This window comes from Rhyacophila brunnea, unplaced genomic scaffold (assembly GCF_057557595.1).
Source record: "Rhyacophila brunnea isolate RB1 unplaced genomic scaffold, BYU_Rbru_1.0 scaffold_17, whole genome shotgun sequence".
NCBI lineage: Eukaryota > Metazoa > Arthropoda > Insecta > Trichoptera > Rhyacophilidae > Rhyacophila > Rhyacophila brunnea.
In genome coordinates, this window is record NW_028232827.1 from 31,795,906 (window position 1) to 31,816,065 (window position 20,160).

General features: G+C 34.5%; 2 protein-coding genes across 2 annotated transcripts in view; both read right to left on the reverse strand.

Moving 5' to 3' along the window:
- Window positions 1-12,933, reverse strand: part of Myo31DF (Unconventional myosin ID) — a 76,647-nt gene extending 63,714 nt beyond the window's left edge. Inside the window, exon 1 of the mRNA XM_085944481.1 lies at window positions 12,707-12,933. Within this exon, the coding sequence (XP_085800607.1) occupies window positions 12,707-12,795 (89 nt within the window). The 5' untranslated portion in view covers window positions 12,796-12,933. The remainder of the gene's footprint in view (window positions 1-12,706) is intronic.
- A 6,508-nt stretch (window positions 12,934-19,441) lies between these two features.
- The window catches only part of LOC147073957 (irregular chiasm C-roughest protein), a 40,197-nt gene continuing 39,478 nt past the window's right edge, over window positions 19,442-20,160 (reverse strand). The window contains exon 15 of the mRNA XM_085944709.1: window positions 19,442-19,559. Coding sequence (XP_085800835.1) covers window positions 19,442-19,559 — 118 coding nt within the window. The remainder of the gene's footprint in view (window positions 19,560-20,160) is intronic.

Here is a 20,160-nt window from a genome sequence, read left to right on the forward strand (position 1 = left end):
GTATACATATTTATTTATTTCGAGGTATCCAACTACGCCGATGGTCTACGGCTATACGACGTCTACTTCTACAACTCTACACCTACAGGGACAGCGGGTGATTTAGGTGTAGTTAGTTTTCTGTGGGCGCGGTTTCGAAACCCCGCAACCAAACATAAAAATATATCGCTTAAAAGTAGATGTTGACATAAAACGTGACAGTTTCGTGTGACACCTCCGCGTTACAATTTTTTGAGTCTTGCCAATAAACGTATTTTAAAACCTGTGGAGTCTTCAGAAATCGACTCCCGACTCTTTTGTATGCATGTACGTTACTGTAATCAAGATAATAAATATTGGCCTGGTGCAATGATTATCACCGTTTCTATACATGTCTACCAAGTGACGAATCTCGAAGAATGGATAAAACGGAAGCCAGCAAAGCGACTGCGACCCCCGGGATAGTTTCGAGTGGCGAACACGAAAAGTTCATAAAAGAATAATCACCAAGGTAGAGCACACTCCAGATCAAATCATGAAACGGGGTTTTTTGATGACCAGAAGTAATAAGTAAAACCAGAGCCAAGTTCGAAAGACTACGAACGGACTATAATGGAAGGAGTTGTGAGAGGCCTTCATCCAGCCATGAATCGAACCCGGCTGATAATGATGAAGATTATATTATACGTCAAAATAAAATACAAAACATTTAATATTGTAAGAAAAAAATAGTAATTGACCTGCAGTATAATGAATGACTATCATGGCCCGCTTCTATGTCGAATTCCGCATGCGTGCTTATTCCATGCGAACAGTTACTTTTTTTACACATATGTTGCATTTCAATTATTTTTTTCCATCAGTACCGGATCTAGGAATTAAAAACACTATTATTACAGTTAGTTGTCTTAATACTGTTTCATGCACTAGGAAGTCATGTTTGATTGATCGAATTTAAATATCTTGACACGCATTTTGAATTACACACCTAGTTCCCGGCATGAGAATGTTACCATAATCGGTTGATAGATTGGTCACACTAAGAGTCAGATGCATTAAATACCATAAATGCCGAAAAAATGTAACTGTGTATTAGAATCTATACACTAAATGTAAAATGGCTGATGATGTTCATTACTGTCAGAGTGACGGTCATGGGTTGGGATTCAGCGTTCATCGCTTGTCGATTTTGTAGATTTCTCAGAACATTTACGAAGTCTAATCATATGGTTACGAAAGATGTACAGCAGGAGTTATGCAGGATCCATACTCTAAATATACTGAAGATGTCATAGAAAACGCAATATTTCCTCCGGTTAAGATGGATTTGAGAGAAATATACCTACACATAGCCCCAGAATTAGAGCCTCTTCTAGGATTACAATATTATGTCATTGGAAGCGTTTTGCATTGAAGTAGGCCAAATTGGAATATATTAATATGGTCTATATTTATTTTATGAGATACTGGAGACACTTGAGATATTTAATAAGTCTTATGTAAAATTTTGATTGGAATATACATACTAATTAATAATACATAAAAAAATCATTAGATCCCTTTTCAGAATGATTGACATTTTCTGTATCAATAATGAAGTAAACAGAAGTAAACACTGAAACTGTGTTGCCACTCGAATGCAAAATAAATATTCTCTTTGTTACTTAATTTTATGACTGTGATAACGTGATAAAGTAATCAATTCATTTTTTTAAGTTTATATTAATCAATCATTTAATTTATATTGTCCCGTTTGCATATTAAGTAAGTTACATGTGAGTTGTGAATGACAACAAAATTACATCGACAAATTCGACGTGAGTTTGTATGTGCGACTAGGCTAACGTCCATGTGTCGTAGAAAAATCTAATATGAAACCTGTTCGTGGGGCGGCCAAGATCAATAAATCTATTTTTAACGTCAACTAATCGAAGAACTATTTTTATTTAAGCATAGAAAATGAGGCGATAAATATCTCAGTACGGATCTGCAGTAAAATGTCATTGCCAGGTATCACATAGACTGCTTGTCTAGTAAACTTCTAAATTAGATCATACCTAATTGTTTTACATTATTATAACAAGATAAGTCGAAATGGATTTAAAAAACACATTCATTTTGTATTTCTCGTTGCTTTGATGTTTTTTTTTGTACCCAAATGGTGGAAGATCATGATAAAATTTAATTAAGGTCAGTGATGGCTGACGAAATGTAAAAGGTATATCGACCATCTTATCATACCATAGGCGAAGAGTGCCTGTTGGGGGGGGAGGTAGTCGATGGGCAATCGAAAAAAGGTATTAGCACAGTCATATTCACGGGCCTTGAAGATCAGATTTTACTTAAAATATAATTATATGTAGGTACGGCCGCTATTCCAACTCACATACCGTTTGGGTCACGGCCGCCTATATTCAGTCCGTGACACTGAATTGGAGAGTACGATGGTAGTGCTAGGTAGTTATTTATTATCTTCGAATGTAATGCGGTGACCAATAAATGGACATTTTAGATTGCATATTTTGTTCAAATTATCACAATTTATTTAAATAATATGCAACGATCATCATGTTCTACAAACAGTTTACCGTATTACATCCTATGTATGAGCAATAGATGGCACTACCATTGAAGTTTACAGTCTCGTGTCACGGCCTGACTATAGTGGGTCAAGATTTGGGTGAGCTTTTTTGAATTGTCGCGGAGCCCCAAGGTTCCGCGGACCAGTTGGGAATCACTGCTGTAACATTTATGCAAAGCACCTTCAATTGATTTTACAACTCAATGTGTCATAGTTCAAGAATGATTTATATTTAAAAAATACTTTTGATTGGTTGATATTTCCATAATGGAGTCAGACATGCATCTTTAGAACGGTATTTATGGAGCCAAAAATAAACTTGCTATTTTTGGCGTTTCAAAATAAAATTATGTCGTTAACGTGTTTACATTTCGTATGTAATTTTGCTATATGAGTGCCTATATAAATGTATCAGTCGCGTGTCCGGAAAATTGTACGTATGCAGTTGGTCGTATCAGTTCACCGTGAGACGTTGTATCAGAAACTGATGGCCGCATAGCATTAGGATCAAATTCATCACACAATAAAACACTTAAAAATAGCTAAGTACCTACCTACGTAATAAAAACCACCGGAATACAAGGGAGAGATAGAAGAAAATCGGTAAGTAAGTAGATTAGAAATACAATCACATTATCGTAAGTACTTATATATATATATATATATATATATATATGTAAGTAAGTATATAAAATGATCGATGATTTAAAAATATGTTAGCAAGTACTTAGGTGATCGTAAGTCAAATCAAATATCAAATTAATGTTATTGAATCGAATAAAATTTGAACATAACGGTCTGCTATGCCCGACGGATGTGTCATTTTTTGAGCTCAATACTATACGGCCATTTATTTCCGGTACGACAGCTCACGGTGAACTGTGATAGGGAGAAATGTAATACGTACAATTTACATGAAACCGCCTAGTCCACCATGAAGATATCCTTCCCACTTTCCAGATTCTTCGACTATACCTGATATTTTTACATTCTCCCATAATATATCCAATCGAGCATTCAGATCTGGTGTTGTCGCCGAAGAGAATTGTATTTTTAAATGAGTTTGCATTTTTAGACAAGCTGCCATGCCATGGCTTTGTGCGTTTTATTCATTTTATTGTATTGTTAATGCAGAGACTGCGCTGGATCGGCCACGTGCATAGAATGCCGAAAGATATACCAGCAAGGCGGGCTATGTACGGCCGAAATGGAGATGGCCGGACTGCGCCACGAGAGATTAAGGAATGCCCGGTTTAAGTGTCGGCGCTTAATCGTCCAGGATGAAGGAAGTTTTTGATGGAGGCCAAAAACCGTCAAGGGTCGTGTGCCATACATGATGATGATTGTATTGTTAACTATTATCAATTACTTACCGTACTCTGTCTTCTACTTCATCACGCATGATCAATTAAAAAAAATGATATAGTTACGCATGAGCTACCGAGGATTATAGCATTTCTACGAAACCTACGCTTTTAAACAGCGGTGGTTTTAGGTAAGTAATGATAAGTTTGGAGGCCCTCTTAGGATTACAAAAAACTAATACGTCGGCGACTAACGAAGCGACCGCATCATCCGCTTCATGGAATATAGCAACTGCTTTCAACAGTTGTAATGATTTATTCCTTCCATCGTTTGTCGCCCTTTATAGTTTGCTGCCCTTAATTTCAATTTTTTTTTTAACATATTGTGGACATTACAAATTATATGTTCACAACATGACATGAAACATTATTATAAAGAAAAAAAGTAATAAAAACGATAAAAATGAAAATATAAAAAGAGAACTTAATATAAACAAATAAAAGCAGTGAAAATACAATTATACATCTATGGAAGTTCAAAGTATAGTGAGGATGTATCTATAGTCTATGATAGTGAGTTTGTTAAGGAGACCCTGTCCACATAAGCAACCCATGGCCTGCCTAACCCCACGGGACGTAACTGAATGGGAAAATATATTCTCGAATAATTATATAAACACTACAGCAAAAAGTTGCGATGCGAATGTGTGTTTTGTGTAATTAATAAATAACTCAATTTCGGTAAAAACTGGGCATACAAAGTCTGTGCGCTAAACGGCTAAACTAAAGCATTGAAATGTAAGTATGTACATAGGTAGGTAATTAAAATTTATAATAAATTCAGGTTCTTTGACATTTATCGAGTCCACGATGGCTCAATTTAGATATTGAAAATACAGAAGTATGTAATATGTTTGGAGGTACCCAACTAAATACTGAAATTATTTGTCTATCCTATCTGAAATAATATTCCATGAAGTAGTTTATCGCCGATACTGAGGGACCAGGTGAATATTAATTACCTTATCAATACCTGCGATATAGATAAACGAGTGATAATATTGATAACGTGATACCTAAGTAACATAAAGCAGAAAATTCACTTTATTCATAATATGTACTAATTTAGTTCAAATAAGTAAATAACTAAATTTACGGGGGAATCATCGGTTTTTTTAAGCTGCTTGCCGAAATTGTATGTTTTCTAACCAACCATGAGTAGGTACAATGAACGGATGCCTACATTTTGGTTACATATTCTATTTCTTAAATACTTTATAAAGATTTCCAGAATTTAAAGTCAAAGGGAGAATACAAAATTAAATAATGATATTATTGGTTGTCGTTGATATATTTTTCACTAATAACCTTATAAATAAGTTAGGGATAACTCTCTTCCCGACTGACAGGATTGTTGAAAAGCTGCACCGCGATTTCCTAACTATCGACTCGTGTGGCACCAGACGACATGACGTATTGTGACGTCAGCCAATACACGCTCGAGGCATGCCGCCCAGCGCACAGTGCTCACCATAGATATTATTACGATGAAACACCTATATGTGTATGGTGACAATGAATAGCGCCACTGTCTGAGTAGCGTTATTTTCTCGAATGCTATTATCACTCCGTTAGTACGTCACAATGATGTCATATGACGTCATGTCGACCGGGCAGCTGGCACTCGCAAGTTCTAACATAGGGGGCCTGAAAATTAAATTATAAGCCATCCGACATCGAAAGTAATCATCGGCTTGCCAACTCGATTCAAATATAACGTTTTTTACAATTATTATTACCAAAACATACATTGTGTAACTTTTTCAAACAGCCACACCTGTTGCGGATTTGAACCAAATATGTTTTAGACAGGGAACTCAGAAATAATGGGAACTGAAATACATAACGGGTGAGGCGAAGCAGGTAACCGACTCGAGTAAGGAAAAATCCGGGCTAAACTTACACACGTGTCAAGAATACGTTTTACCTCGAATACTGAAAACTGCTCTCGGTTTATGCATTTACGCTCATTTAATGTTGGTGTATTACACACTCTATTGCACGTGCATAATGCGTGCTTCATTTTTCGTAGGACACTCGCACATTCAAAACACTGCATCAACATGGGCGTATTGAATATAGCCTATCGATATTCTATTTATTATCTGTTCTGTGGTTTTAGAATTCAATTTTAGGGGCGTACGTACTAGACACCGAACAATATGTACAAACCCCTTAAATATCAGATTTACAGTAGCATGATATTATAATATGATTGGATAGTGCTCGCATTTTACCATACAGAATAATAAGATACGATGCGACTACAACAATTGCGCCTATTGGAAAAAAAATAGTTTCCACTGTACTGTTTTGAATTTTTGATATTATCATGCGGGTGGGTATTTTCAAAACCATAAGATAAAACTACACATTAGCCGGAAACCACAGTAGGTATCACAAGTTTTGGTTATATGTTGAATAATAAAATTACAGTACTTTTACAGTTGTTGTCATTTCAGTATTAAAGGTCGCCTCCTACTACGCACTGTTCATTTTATTTTTATCAAAGCGTTTACAATTTCCACGTCAGCGTTACAGTTACAGCAAATACATAATTTATTACAATACTACGGGAATGGGACAACTGTGCGCCAGGACAATAGGGCGCCGCACTGTCGAATGAAATAAATAGACCTTCGTAACGATTTTATATTAAAGGTATATTAAAATGATATACGCTAATATACTATGTATATCCTCTGAGAGTAAACAAATCGTAAACTACCTAGTAATAGGTAGGTATATTGCTTTTCTGCTGAACGACACTTTGCTTCACTATATCACTGACTAGGTACTGTTTTCCATAACAATTTTATAATTTTAATAATAGAATTTTTAGAAATAGTCTGAAGGGTTTCGCTAAACAAAAAATGGTTGGGAACCACTGGCACACTTGGACACTAGAGCTGTATTGTTAAATTTTATATAAGGACCTGTTTTTTTGATTAGCATGTAAACATCGTAAACCAATTCAGAGAAATAGCATTGTAAATAAAATATGCGCCTATAAGCATAAGCCATAAGATCCTACCTATAAAATACATTGCATGGAATATAACATTGAAAGGTGAAGCATACAATATGTTAACATAAACTTATTGTGGTTTTGCGGTCAATACGACACAATATCTCTGACTATTTTCCTGATAATACATTAGAAAAATATTAATTTACAAAATTAATAATAGTTCATTAGGTGTCCAGTTATTTACATGTCATGATATCATAGCAATAATGATAATATTACTGTAGTGGCGTAGTGGACAGAGCGCGCCGGGTCGGCGACCCGTAATTTTTTTCCAGACCTGAACCGGAACGCACTCCGCCAATTCTTCAAACAATATTGTGTATGCTGCACACAACAATTTCGCGTCATGTAGATACAGAAAAATATATCGTTGTTATATTGTGCCTAGATCGTAATATATTTATTCACGGTAAACTGAGAGTCAAATGTGAGAGAAACGATTAGTCAGTTCAATTCCGAAGTGACTATGAGAAAATGTACATAGGTATTGTTATCTTACTATCTTACGATCAGTTCTTCATAATATGCCGACAACTCAATAAATCAACTGGATTTATTTTAAAATCGCTAAATATACGGAATATCCTTAACCCCAGCGTTCCGTGGAAACCACTTAGGGAATATTACTGTAGAAAATCACACAGCCCTTAACCTTAGCGATAGGTAGGGGGGCCGCTTCAGGATGTGGGGGCCTTGGTCACGGTATCTACGTAACTACAAAATTTACGGATCCCCGTAATCTCGTAGGCACCTGTCTGTTTTCTTAAAATGTAAATAACGAAACTAATCGTGGAATTCCACCACTATCAATCTCGCGTATTACCGGATCAACAAATCATGCGGGATCCTGGAATAATAATTGTAAACCGTACATAAAGGCACATGGTTAAGTGGCAAAATGGTAAATGAGGGAATATTGAAAGAAAAAACGATAATAATTTACCATTTATTTTTTAACACCGGACGCGGAAATAAGTATTAAAGTGTAGTGAGTAGGTACCTAATTACATACTTAAGTAGGTATTACTAATTTTAAATCAGTATTAATTTAATGACAGGTGTAGTCATTCTTTAAAACACCTAACAAAATACGATTGCCCAATGACAACAATCAACAATGAAAAACTTTCATTTCTTGGTAATGTTTACAGAATATATGAAAACAATATTTTTTAATACGTAGTAAGAACAGGTGTGGTGTTTCTATTTTTAAATATTATTTTTCATTGAGACAATGAAATAAATACTGACTGGATACCAGGGAACTTTGTAACCAATTAGGGAATGGAGGCAGCAAAACACTTGAAGCTTTCGAACGAATGTCAGTGTACAAACGCATGCTCAGTAAGTATCAGATGGAAAGACAAAATTACGAATGTCAAGAAAATGTCATGGATGAAAAATACCAAATAAGACAACTAAGGAAGTGAAACTGGAGAGATGGCATATTTTGGGTGACGTCCCGTGGGGGTAGGCAGCCCAAGTGTTGCTTAAGCCTCGATGACATTGAGCTACTTTACAAGCTGCTTGTCGGCGAATTTACAATCTGCTTGTAAACTCACCCAGTGTCATCATCGAACTAGCAGACAAGCAGATTGTAAACAATCTACCGAAAAAAGTTGAAATCCGGGCTACTTTACACGCTACTCGCTGGCGTGTGGGCCGATTTGCGTCTGCGCAGTAGAGCGATAGTGGCGAACCTCCCAGTAAAAAAACGAACAACTCAATACGTCCTGTCAAATAGTACCAAAAATGACGGTTTCAAATAGCTAGCTTGTTGGCTTCCGAGCGAGTGGAAAGTTTTGTGTGTCATCATCACAATCGCACTAGCTGACTCGCCCGCTATTAAACTCGCCAACAAGCAGCTTGTAAAGTAGCTCAATGTCATCGACGCTTTATGAAAATTATAAAGGGCGGCAAACGAAGGTACGAATACGATCATTACAACTTTTGAAAGCAGTGGCTTTTTCCGTGAAGAGGAGATATAGTCACTTCACTAGAAAGTACCGGTAGCTGCACGTCAAATCTGATATCACATTATAGGTTAATTTGTATAAAAAATCACTAATAATTAGTGCTCTGAGATTTGTATAAGTAAGTAAAGTACATAAAGTAGGTAGGTGAGTAAAAGTTTTATTGACAAAACAATGAGACCAACGCAGAGAATAATAATTTTCCTAAATCGGTGTGTACTTATGTACGCGCGTTCGAAGTTATACTTCTTTAGTGTAACAAAACAAAATATTATTGCAGAATGTACCTACTTTGGAAAAATAAAATCTTAAGACCTGTGTTTGAAAAATTTAGCAAACCGCTATTTCGACCATCTTTGCTTAAACAGACGACTGTACAACTATTTTCGCTAACAATAATAATTTATTACAAATCAAAAGTAAAACATAGCCTATTTTATTTAATGGTTTAAGGGCCCGCTGAAGAGCCCGCCGTCCAAATATAATTCAGTATAAAAAGGACCTCTGCGTCGTAACTACGTCAATTTAAATCGATCTTTTCGCAAAAATCACTAATCATCGGGATTTTATTTCAAGAAATATTATTATTATTACTGATAATTTCTGCCGCGCGGAGAATTATTATTATTTTATGAACACCTGCGAGATGAAGCCGATCAGAAAACAGGGCTGTCAAAATAATATTAAGCATTCATATTTTTTAAATGTTAATTTCATCATGGTTTTTAATCAAACCTGTGCAAGTACGTACTGATAACTTGGGTGGATTTTGTATCAAACATACTATTGATATATATACGGGTATATTATTATTATAACCCAATTCAAATTGAACATAGGTTGATACTCAAATACTATTATAGTATGTTTATGATTTCGAGAAAATAATACGATGGTATAATTAATCCATATCAATTATTTGAAAACATTACATTCGCACTTTGCACAAAATTACAAACACATTCGAAGTTTGCCGCACACGTACAGACCACGTGATATTTGTTTACGCAAAATCGTCGCTTTTCAAAATGGCGAATTTGATTACCAGATTTTACTGCGATGAATCAGTATGTTCCTTTTTGTCTTTTTTTATTCGTAGGTTTGTTTACTATGTACACCGAGAAATTTCCATTTATAAACTCGGAAACGATTTTTACAGAAGAGTTTTGGAATATAATGCAACCAAAACTGGAAAAAATTCTATCATGGGTGTTGACTTCCTGAATTAGCTAACCCCAGGTCCATGCCACTACGTGAACCACAGTGGATATTAAGCCATTTCCACACTGGCAACAAGTTGCTGGCAACCTCATTAAATTTTACGATACTTACCTTAATTGCTTAAGAAATTTTACAATAATTATCGTAAAATCTAACGAGGTTGCCAGCAAATTAACTTGTTGCCAGTGTGGACCCGGCAATAGATGCACAAAACTTAAATAATATATATTATAAATAAAAATTTAAAATTATAAATATATATTATGATTTATGTCTTCGACAGCCCTGATGAAATAAATGTGAAATATGAGTCGGATCAGTCACAGAGCAAATTTATTAACACAAACAACTTTGACAAGACCTTTTTATATTAACTAGTAGACCAGATATTATGGACCACATGTTAAAAAATCATATTTTCAATTCTCAAGGCCAATTCTGTAGAACGTCCTCTTAACTGAAACGTGATATTGGCTTTTGTGATGAAACATAATAATTATTATTGTCTTCAATTATTATAAAACGCTAATAAATAAATTGACATGGGATAAACGACAAATATTATCCTAAACCGTAAAAATATGTATTTTTGTGTATGAAGTGTCTAAATATTGTAAATTTACAACATATCATTGTTTGAATTATTTACCAACTCAACATTCACAAAATTTATTTATTTATTGATATATAATTTTACTCATAAATGATACTTACTTACTTACATAAATATAGCCTCAAATCTTGATACACAACCTTTACAATGGAAAATAAATATACACTCCAATATACATAAAGTTTTATGAATATAAATTAACAGTGTAGAAAGTTAGTATCCAGAAATTTGTTTATAAATATATATCTTTATTATGGTTATGTTTACAACACGTGCTGTTTACTTGGTTGTAGGTATTGAACGACTATGCGCATGCGCATGTACGCTTCAGACCGAAATAAAAAATGAATAATCATAATAAAAGTTGCAACATTCAGTCTTTACCAAACCGGCCCAAGCCACAGCTGAAAATTACGGTGACCGGACAAAACAGAACAAGACAAAATAGAACACGACAAAACAGAACATGACAAAACAATCTACCTTATATATGAGCTCTATTTTATGAGAGCCTAATACATTTTTTTAAAATATGCAATATCTATATTATTTTAAGCTTAGTAAAAAAGGTGAAAATTCTAGAAGGCATTGCCGTTTTTCATAAATAATCTACCTGCAGGGGTTTATGACAGCCTGATACATTTTTTTAAAATATCGTCGTTGATTCTACAATACCTGCAATGAGTACAAAACCATATTGTCCAGGAGACATACAACTGTTTTAAAAAATCGGTGTGTGTACTTATGTACGCGCGTTAGAAGTTATACTTCTTTGGCGTAACAAAACAAAAACAAAACTTGTGATAACCTAGATTCTTCGACTAGCTCTTAATTATCTTATTAAATTACACACTCAAGAAAAAGGAACGCTTATTGGAACGCCGTTGGTTTATTTATATACACTTTAACTTATATTACTAAATTACATAATTATTTATCGTTGTTTTTATATTTGACGTTTAATAGTTTGTTTACGTAAGGAATTGCAAATGGTCGACAATAATAAATTCCCTGCCTAGGCAACGGAACAATTCTAAACTATAATATTATACTGTACAATCGTCACGATTGCATTATCACACTGTGGCGTAAAGGTAGTGCGTTTGGCTGATAACCGAAAAATCGGTGGTTCGAATCCAATCGAGTGCGTTTATCTTTGTGTGAAAAAATAAATTATGTGTTACATGTCACACGCCAAAAATACATTCTGATCTGATTTTCCAAACGCGCCTAAAGAAGTATAACTTCAAAAAAAAATTAATTACCTACTTAGTTATAGGTTGTCTTTGTACATTATTTTTATTCACTTAATTTATGCATATTATTTTAATGTATCAACATAGGTCATTATCATCAACATTAAAAGTCAAGACTAAACTTTGAAATTGATACCTACGCACGAATAATAGTACAATACTTTAAATTCAGAGTTATATTATATAGATAGGCAAATTATAGGTAGTGTGTATCTAATAATCATTAAACCCTTCGGTCAGTAATTCCACAATTTGTAGGCAATCCTCTCGATAAGTAAAGTAAAGTTTGATTCATAATATAAATAAAATAAAATGCTGAGCTTGAAATTCAAAATAATGACAGAAACAACGGTAATTTTGCACTAATTTGTAAATATGTTAAATAATATTGTTATAATTCAACTTTACATTCAAATAAACGGTTGAAACTTTGTTCAAAAAAACTTTTTTCTTCACATAATACGTATAATGTAATAAACAGGTTGCGTATTTGTGTGTATAACAAATGACCTTAGCTTTCTTTTAAGGTTTTGTGAATGTCAAAACAATGAGTAAAAACGGCAAGACGGTCCAAGTTTGAATATTATCGACACGCCCTCTGATTTCATGATGAAAACAAGAAGCTTCTACCTGTTGACATCGATACATTCGGCGTATAGAATTACACACGTTGTATACGGCTAATTACCTCGTGAGAAGGTTATCTAGGAACAATTCCGGTGACAGATCGTCCAATAGGACGAAGTCCGCGACGCCGACCTCCGGTTGTGATGCCATTGTTGACAATTCTTCGGAACAAACAAACACTTGTCACAAATAACTTTTTCACTATTTTGACATGTCAGACCGAAACTGACTGCTCCGTTTTTGTAACTGACGATTTTGAACGGTGTTGCCAGAGCGAAAACATGTACATGAGTCAGCCGGCGAGTGGCGAGTTCGTAAAAATGTCAGTGGCAAAATGATGTCATTTCACATAGTGTTGCTACAACGAAATAATGAATTCGTATTAATTATTTTACGTACCAAAATATTATTATTCCGTAGTTGTAAAGTATATTTTATGCAATGATACTTAAACACACTGAATACTTTAGTGGTTTAGTGGATCAGTATAGGTATTATTTGTATGTAAATTATTGAATTATAGTTTTAATATTCACAATTGTATAAATAAAGTCGTCTGCGTAAAATTAAACGAATATTTAGATATTTGAAAGGCGACCTATTAGTAGGCTTACCATAGTACGTCCCGGTTTCACACATTGGTCCCGGCTGGTTTGGAATTTTGTCCCGGCTGTTATTCCGCGTATTAATGATTGTCAATAATAAATAATTGTCATTATTGACCGCAGACAGTAGACGCATTTTATGAGTGTTACTAACGACACTTCAAATTTAATAGAAAAGAAGTAAAACTAGTGCCAGTTGTTATAAGTATACTTTTTACCATTGGAGGGTGTGCACGTAAAACTAGGTAGGATGTTTAGTCTGTTCACGGCGAGACATCGGAAATATTGCCTAAAACATAATTTCAACATTGCGTCGTCATGAGATCGATGAAAAGATAGGTGCATTTTGTGGTGACTATTGTAACCCGAATTTTGTAGGCGTAGGTAAATAGAAGAAGGCAAAATAACGTTTACAGCCGACTCAAATATACTTCAATCGTATGTGGAAGGTCTGCCAATCAAAATTGAAGCTCTCGTTTTGAAAATATAATTATTATTAATATGTTCATAATACACAGTTCGAGTAACTCAATTGGCCACTTCGGCATTACATGCAACTCTTTTTATGAGACAATTAAAAAAATGATAAACTGCTGAAAAAAGTTCATTCCAACAAGATTTTTTTTTTTTTTAACATTTTTGTATTTCTAAAGCGTCAATTACATTGAGCTTTTTTATGAGCTGATTATTGGCAAATTTAAAAGCGGGCGGTTAAGCTACTGCGATTTCATGATTACACACAAAATTTTCCATTCGCTGATAAGCCACAAGCCAGCGAGCGATTTTGACGGAACGTAGTTCGTTTTTTTGCCGGGAGGTCGCTACGCTCCATAATAATGTTTCCATTAAACGTCAAAAAGGTAAATTTCAAAATGAGTAGTTCGTTTTTCCACCACCATCGCTCTACTGCGCAGACGCGATACGCCCACAAGCCGGCGTGTAGCTTATAAAGTTGACCGGCTTTCAACTTTTCTCGGTGGAGTGTTTACAACCTGCTTATTAGCTTGTTCGATGATTACACTGGGCGAATTTACAGGCAGATTATAAATTTGCCAATAATCAGCTCGTAAAAAAGCTCAATGTAATTGACGCTTTAGACAGAGCGAACTGACGAGCCGAAGAACAAACCAGTCAATCATTCTGAGACGCGTTTTTGGATATTATATTGTTCGATACGGACCTGATAATCCGGGTAGACTGGTGGTTTTGGATAACCTCTAGCGAAGGCGAATCAGAGGAAGAACGTCGGCGCCGTTGAGCGACCAATTGATGAAGCTACGAGGGACAGCCTACAGCTACACTCTGGCCTGAGAAAAGCAAGGTACCAAGAGGAGTGAAGAGCTTAGTTAATCAGAAAATGAATTTAGCGAGAAAAGAGTGATTATCGTTTATTACGTTTTTCAATAGTTTAAATAAAATAAATAGGTAGTACACGGGTGATAGGTTTTTAATTAAATTTATTTAATCAATTTTATTTGCATACATATTCTAGGCTTAATACTATTTTCGGTTTTGGATATAATCAAGACTACCTACGTGTTATATTAAAACGTCATTTATAGTAAGTACATAATATTATTTTAATAATGACGTCATTTCCTATATTAATTAATTGAACTGGCGTTTACGTTGTTGAACACAATTTTATTATAATGGTTTTGAAATAAAGATATTATTTATGTTACTAGTAACTGATTTACTTTCGAAACAGATAACGTAAATGATTCAAATTTGTTTCAAAACCATAATAATAATATTTCGACTGAATTCGAATGTATGTACATAATAATGTGAAAGGTTGTTACTTTTATTAAATAATATTCTAATATAATTATTTTTAATTGAATAATATTAAGGTACGATATAGCTGTATTTTACCTCAATATTAAATTAATTAAATAATTGTCTCAAACATTGTACAATTTTAATATATTATATTATTATTGAAATACTTTATAGCAGGGGTTTGCAAGTCATTTTTGATCAGGAGCACACTTTTGAGCAAGAAAAGAGATTCATACACTTCTTTTTCTAATGGAACATAAATAAAAAAATTAAAAGGAAAGTCCTCAGAGGGACATTTTCTGAGGCGGACGAAACCGGTCCTAATTTATTGATTAAAAGTGGAAAAAGTACTACAAAAAATTGCGTTTTATTAAATTAAAACAACAATACAATGCAGTTCCACAATGAATTGACAGTTAACAAAATAAAAGGTAATAAAACAAATATAAAAAAATGGATAATCTTGCATCGATTCAAATTAACAGCACTAGTAATTAATAATTATTGTACCCATCTAGGTAGGTACACGTAAGATTCAGTATTATTTTCAGTATCTACCTAAAATAAATCTGAATATTATGTGGGTATTATTATCAAGGCATGTCAATTACATTAATTTCTAAATTAGTATTTCCATAAAAAAAATGTTTTCCGTATTAACACAAATGAAGGTGAAAATGTATTCGCAGCAAGTACATTGGGAACCCCTGCTCTACAAGACATTACATAATTTATGTAATGCATATAATAATTATTAATAAAGACACCATCGAAATTCGTCGTCAAACGTTCAGTGGTATATTTCTAATTATGTCCAGTTTACAGTTCAGCAGTGCTAGGAAAAAGATGATCCAAATACTGCGGACTTCCAAATGACTGAAGAGACTTGGGCCTAGCGCTACTCCTTGCGGAACGCCGAGATCTGGGTCTTGAAAGCGGGGGCGGAGGATTCGATGGTGGCGGTGGAATTGACTGACCTCCCATAGGTCGAGAAACGGTCAGGTGTGTTGGGGGAGTCCCCATCCTGGAGATGGTCACGTCGTACTGTACACGGGGTTCAAGGATCGAGTAAACGTGGTCTCTGTCGGTGTCCACGTTACCCTGAAATAAAATATGTTGTTCATCTTCAAGGTCCTTTTCAAAACTGCTCACACGTTAATTATTCATCAATTGGTATGTTAAACATTCATACCTGGTAATTGAAGAGGGGTATTCCAAAACATACATTCTTTCGACCATGTCCGATCCTAATTGGATCATATGGGCGTCCACAGTGGAGGTTTTTATTAACAGATTTTATTTTTACGAGAAATGGATGTCAGCCACTTGCTCAACCTATTAGGTCCATACTCTCACTCGTACACAAATTGAAAAACAATATGTGTACTTGCCAGACCCAGGATTCGAACCTGGGACCCTCGACACTATAGACCGGCGCTTAAGCCACGCGGTCATCGTTACTCCAAAATGTATTTTTGTTCACCAACACACTATAATAACATTACGTATTTGTGGATTTAAATGGAACCTGATAGTTTGTTGGACGAAGTATGGCGTGTGTTATCACTTATCATAACACATAAAGATATTTAATATTAGACCTGAAGACATATTATACATAAGTAATATTATTTAGAATATTTTTTCTAGAAGTTTTAATATTATGTAGGTACTTAGCTATTTTTTAATGTTAGCTCAGTTAGCTGTATTTTACCACGTTTTTATTAGCTCGTATCCTTGTTTGTCCAAGATTTGTATTGGACGATTGAAGATTTTTAACTAGCTTCCCTTAGCCATTTTTAAGCAGAATTAAATTCATTTTCAGTTAACTCTTTTAAAGTTTTGTATAGAAAGTTATTTCGGAAACAAATCGTAAAAGTAAAACACTATTATTGGTTGCTAAGGGGGTCCTAGCAACTAAATTAGTAATTTATACGTGCGTTACTATGGAAATCAATATGAAATGTCAAAGTGATATTTCAGTATTCCATATTTATTCAGTATTTCTATCAAGTACAAAAAAAGTATTTATTAATAGGATGCCTACATAGAATAGTCATTTAACAGAAAATTAAAAAACGTGGTATATAAAAAGTTCTTTTTATCTTGTAATTATTTATAATTATTTTATGAAAATATTTTAACTATCTCATATCCAAAAATATCTATTCAAAGTATATAAATATTTTGATCGAATGGCAAACGATCGATCTTTGTAAAGATCCGCAATCTGGATCCAAGCACTCATAAAAAACAATATTTGAATTAGCGAAACGCACGGCAACCGACAACATCAGAAGCATGCATTCTGTCTCTTCGTTTGTTATGGGAAGGTATTATTGTAAAAAAATAAAATACCATAAGTACCTAATAATTATAACAAAATCCCACCTTTGTGTTAGTAAGAGTTAGGTAATTTATTAAAAAGTAGAAGAAAAAGTAGTAGAAGAAAGAAAAAATATAATATTTAAGAATATAAGTATCAGTTGTATGATTTACAATTCAACAACAGGTTCGCCCTTTCTAACACCCTTTTCATTCCGTTTTATTCAGCTCTCGAAATGAAAATTTTTACGAATCTGAGCGCTCGATAATTCTCCAAAAATATTACCTAACACCAATGACATTAATATGGACGAAGCATCTGGAAAAAAAGACACTCACTTTTTTGTCGGGTCTGCCGAATGGCATAATCTGTTCTAACGCCATTACTATAAAGGTGATATTGCTATAAATTCTCGATGCTTCTTGTCGGTCTGCCGAATGGTTCGGTTCGAACGGGTTCGCTCAAATGAACATTGATTATAGAAACACTGTTCTAACGCCATTACAATAAAGGTGATATTGCTATAAATTCCCGATGCGTGATATCGCATAATGGATATTGCCTGACGTCTACCTATGCACGTGCGAATGTTACGTTTGAATTTACTTGCTAGCTACTGTACTGAGTGCGTCGTCCATTAATAATGTCATTGCCTAACACAGTTGTCTAATAAATGTTATGTATATTTTATATAACATTTTTAGATTTTTTGTTTATGGCCTATTTAGTTCAAATAGTCAAATTATTTTTTCCACGAGACGGAGCGATATTTTTTTTGGATTTCATGAACCGGGACGGTCCATTTAGAGCACTGGTTTTATTACTTCTTCATAAGTTTGAGTATTTCTAAATTCTTTAGTTATCATCTCATTTTATTAGCAATGTTTGTCATATTATCAGCAGTAAGGCAGCTTCTTTGAACCCCTCTTTTGCCTCTGCAGTACCCGAGTAGTCCATCCCAGAGACAATCCCACGTAAAATTTGTCTATATGGATATTGTTTTAAAGGAAGGGTAGACAATATACATGCTAGTATTCTCTACTATTTTCTTTCCCATATAATTATTATGTCCCATGAACAGGGCCGCACCAAGGGTAGTTTCCGCCGGGATGCCAACCCAAAATTGCCGCCCCCCCCCAAATAAAAAATAGTTTTTTAATGATGTATAGAATAAATTAACGAAAACAGCCAAATAGAGATCAGCTTATCAGCATTAGCTTAATAATTCGGTAACTAACAATTACATTTTCGCAGAAACATTTTGATATGATATTGAATCGTTCTATTGAGATTTCAAAAGAATGCTACATTACACATATACAACTATGATGCATGTCATTAGTGATATATTGAAGATCTTACACAATATACAAAGTGGATTATTATTATATTCCTATGAATAAATATTTTTTTTTCGACCATCTCCGATCTTAATAAGATCATAATATGGGCCTCCATCGCGTGGAGGTTAGTATTAACAGATGTCGTTTTTACGAGAAACGGATGTCAGCCACTTGCTCAACCTATTAGGTCCATACTCTCACTCATACACAAATTGAAAAACAATATGTGTACTTGCCAGATCCAGGATTCGAACCTGGCACCCACGACTCTATAGACCGACGCTTAAGTCGCGCGGCCATCGTGCTGTTAATATATTTCGGGTTAATTCTTCGATTTGTCACACTTGTGATATCACTTTACGGTAGTATGCAACACAATATGTAGGTATTTTATATTATATTTGAATCAAATATATTATTGTGTGTTCACTGTTTTAATAATACGTATTAGGTACCTATGAAACATTCGGCCCCCCTCAGAATAATGCTGCCCTGTTTGCGTGTCATTGGCCAAGAAAAAGAAAGACTACTTCGAAAGTACCCAGATGGTGATAGTAAAATTATTGTATATCAATAGGTTTAATTGCAATGTTAAAGATAAGACTATGGTGTTATACTTAATGCTGTTTTAAAAGCCATGCTCGAGAATCATTAGTATCAAGTTCCACTACCGTGCAATGTGTTGTTGACAGGTGGAAGGGAAAAGCACACACACACGGCACACGTGTCACACGTGTTCAGACGGTGGTAGGAGGCTGAAGCACCAGTGCTGCCCTCCGCACCTTGAGGGCATCAGGGGAGTACACCCTGGTCGTGGAGTATACTGCGTCAGCGGGTAAACCTTCGGCCTTGTCCCTATAATAATACAGATCGAGTTAATCATTGCATGACGAATTGTGGTTGTTTTTTTTCATGTCGTGGTCACCATTTGTAGTTGTTTGCGATTCAATTTACTTTTTAAGTTACTACACAATATGGGCACATATTTTTATTAAAAAATGAAACTTATTTTTATGTGGCCATTATTATGTGTTCACTTGCTGTTGCGAACTATATTACGATATATATATATTAAAATCTTATTCTATAATGTAATTAAATACAATTTGTTAGTTTTACATCCATGCGGATGGACAACGACTACTTGTATCAACTGTTCAATGACGAGAGACTTTTATTACCTGTCGACCGAAACATACAGTTTTGTTTTCTGCCGATAGATGTTACTATAAATACAATATATTAAACTAAATTAAAATAATTATTACAAATTACCACCCCTCTACGAAATTCAATAAGCTGTTATATTATTTATATTAAAAACACAATTTAAAAAATATTTCTGCATATTGAGCATATTATTATAGTAGGCATTGTGAAAGTAGGAGTTCTTCTTATTGTGCCATTCCCTAGCGGAGGTCGGCCACCATCAAGGCGATCGTATCTTTGTCGTCTG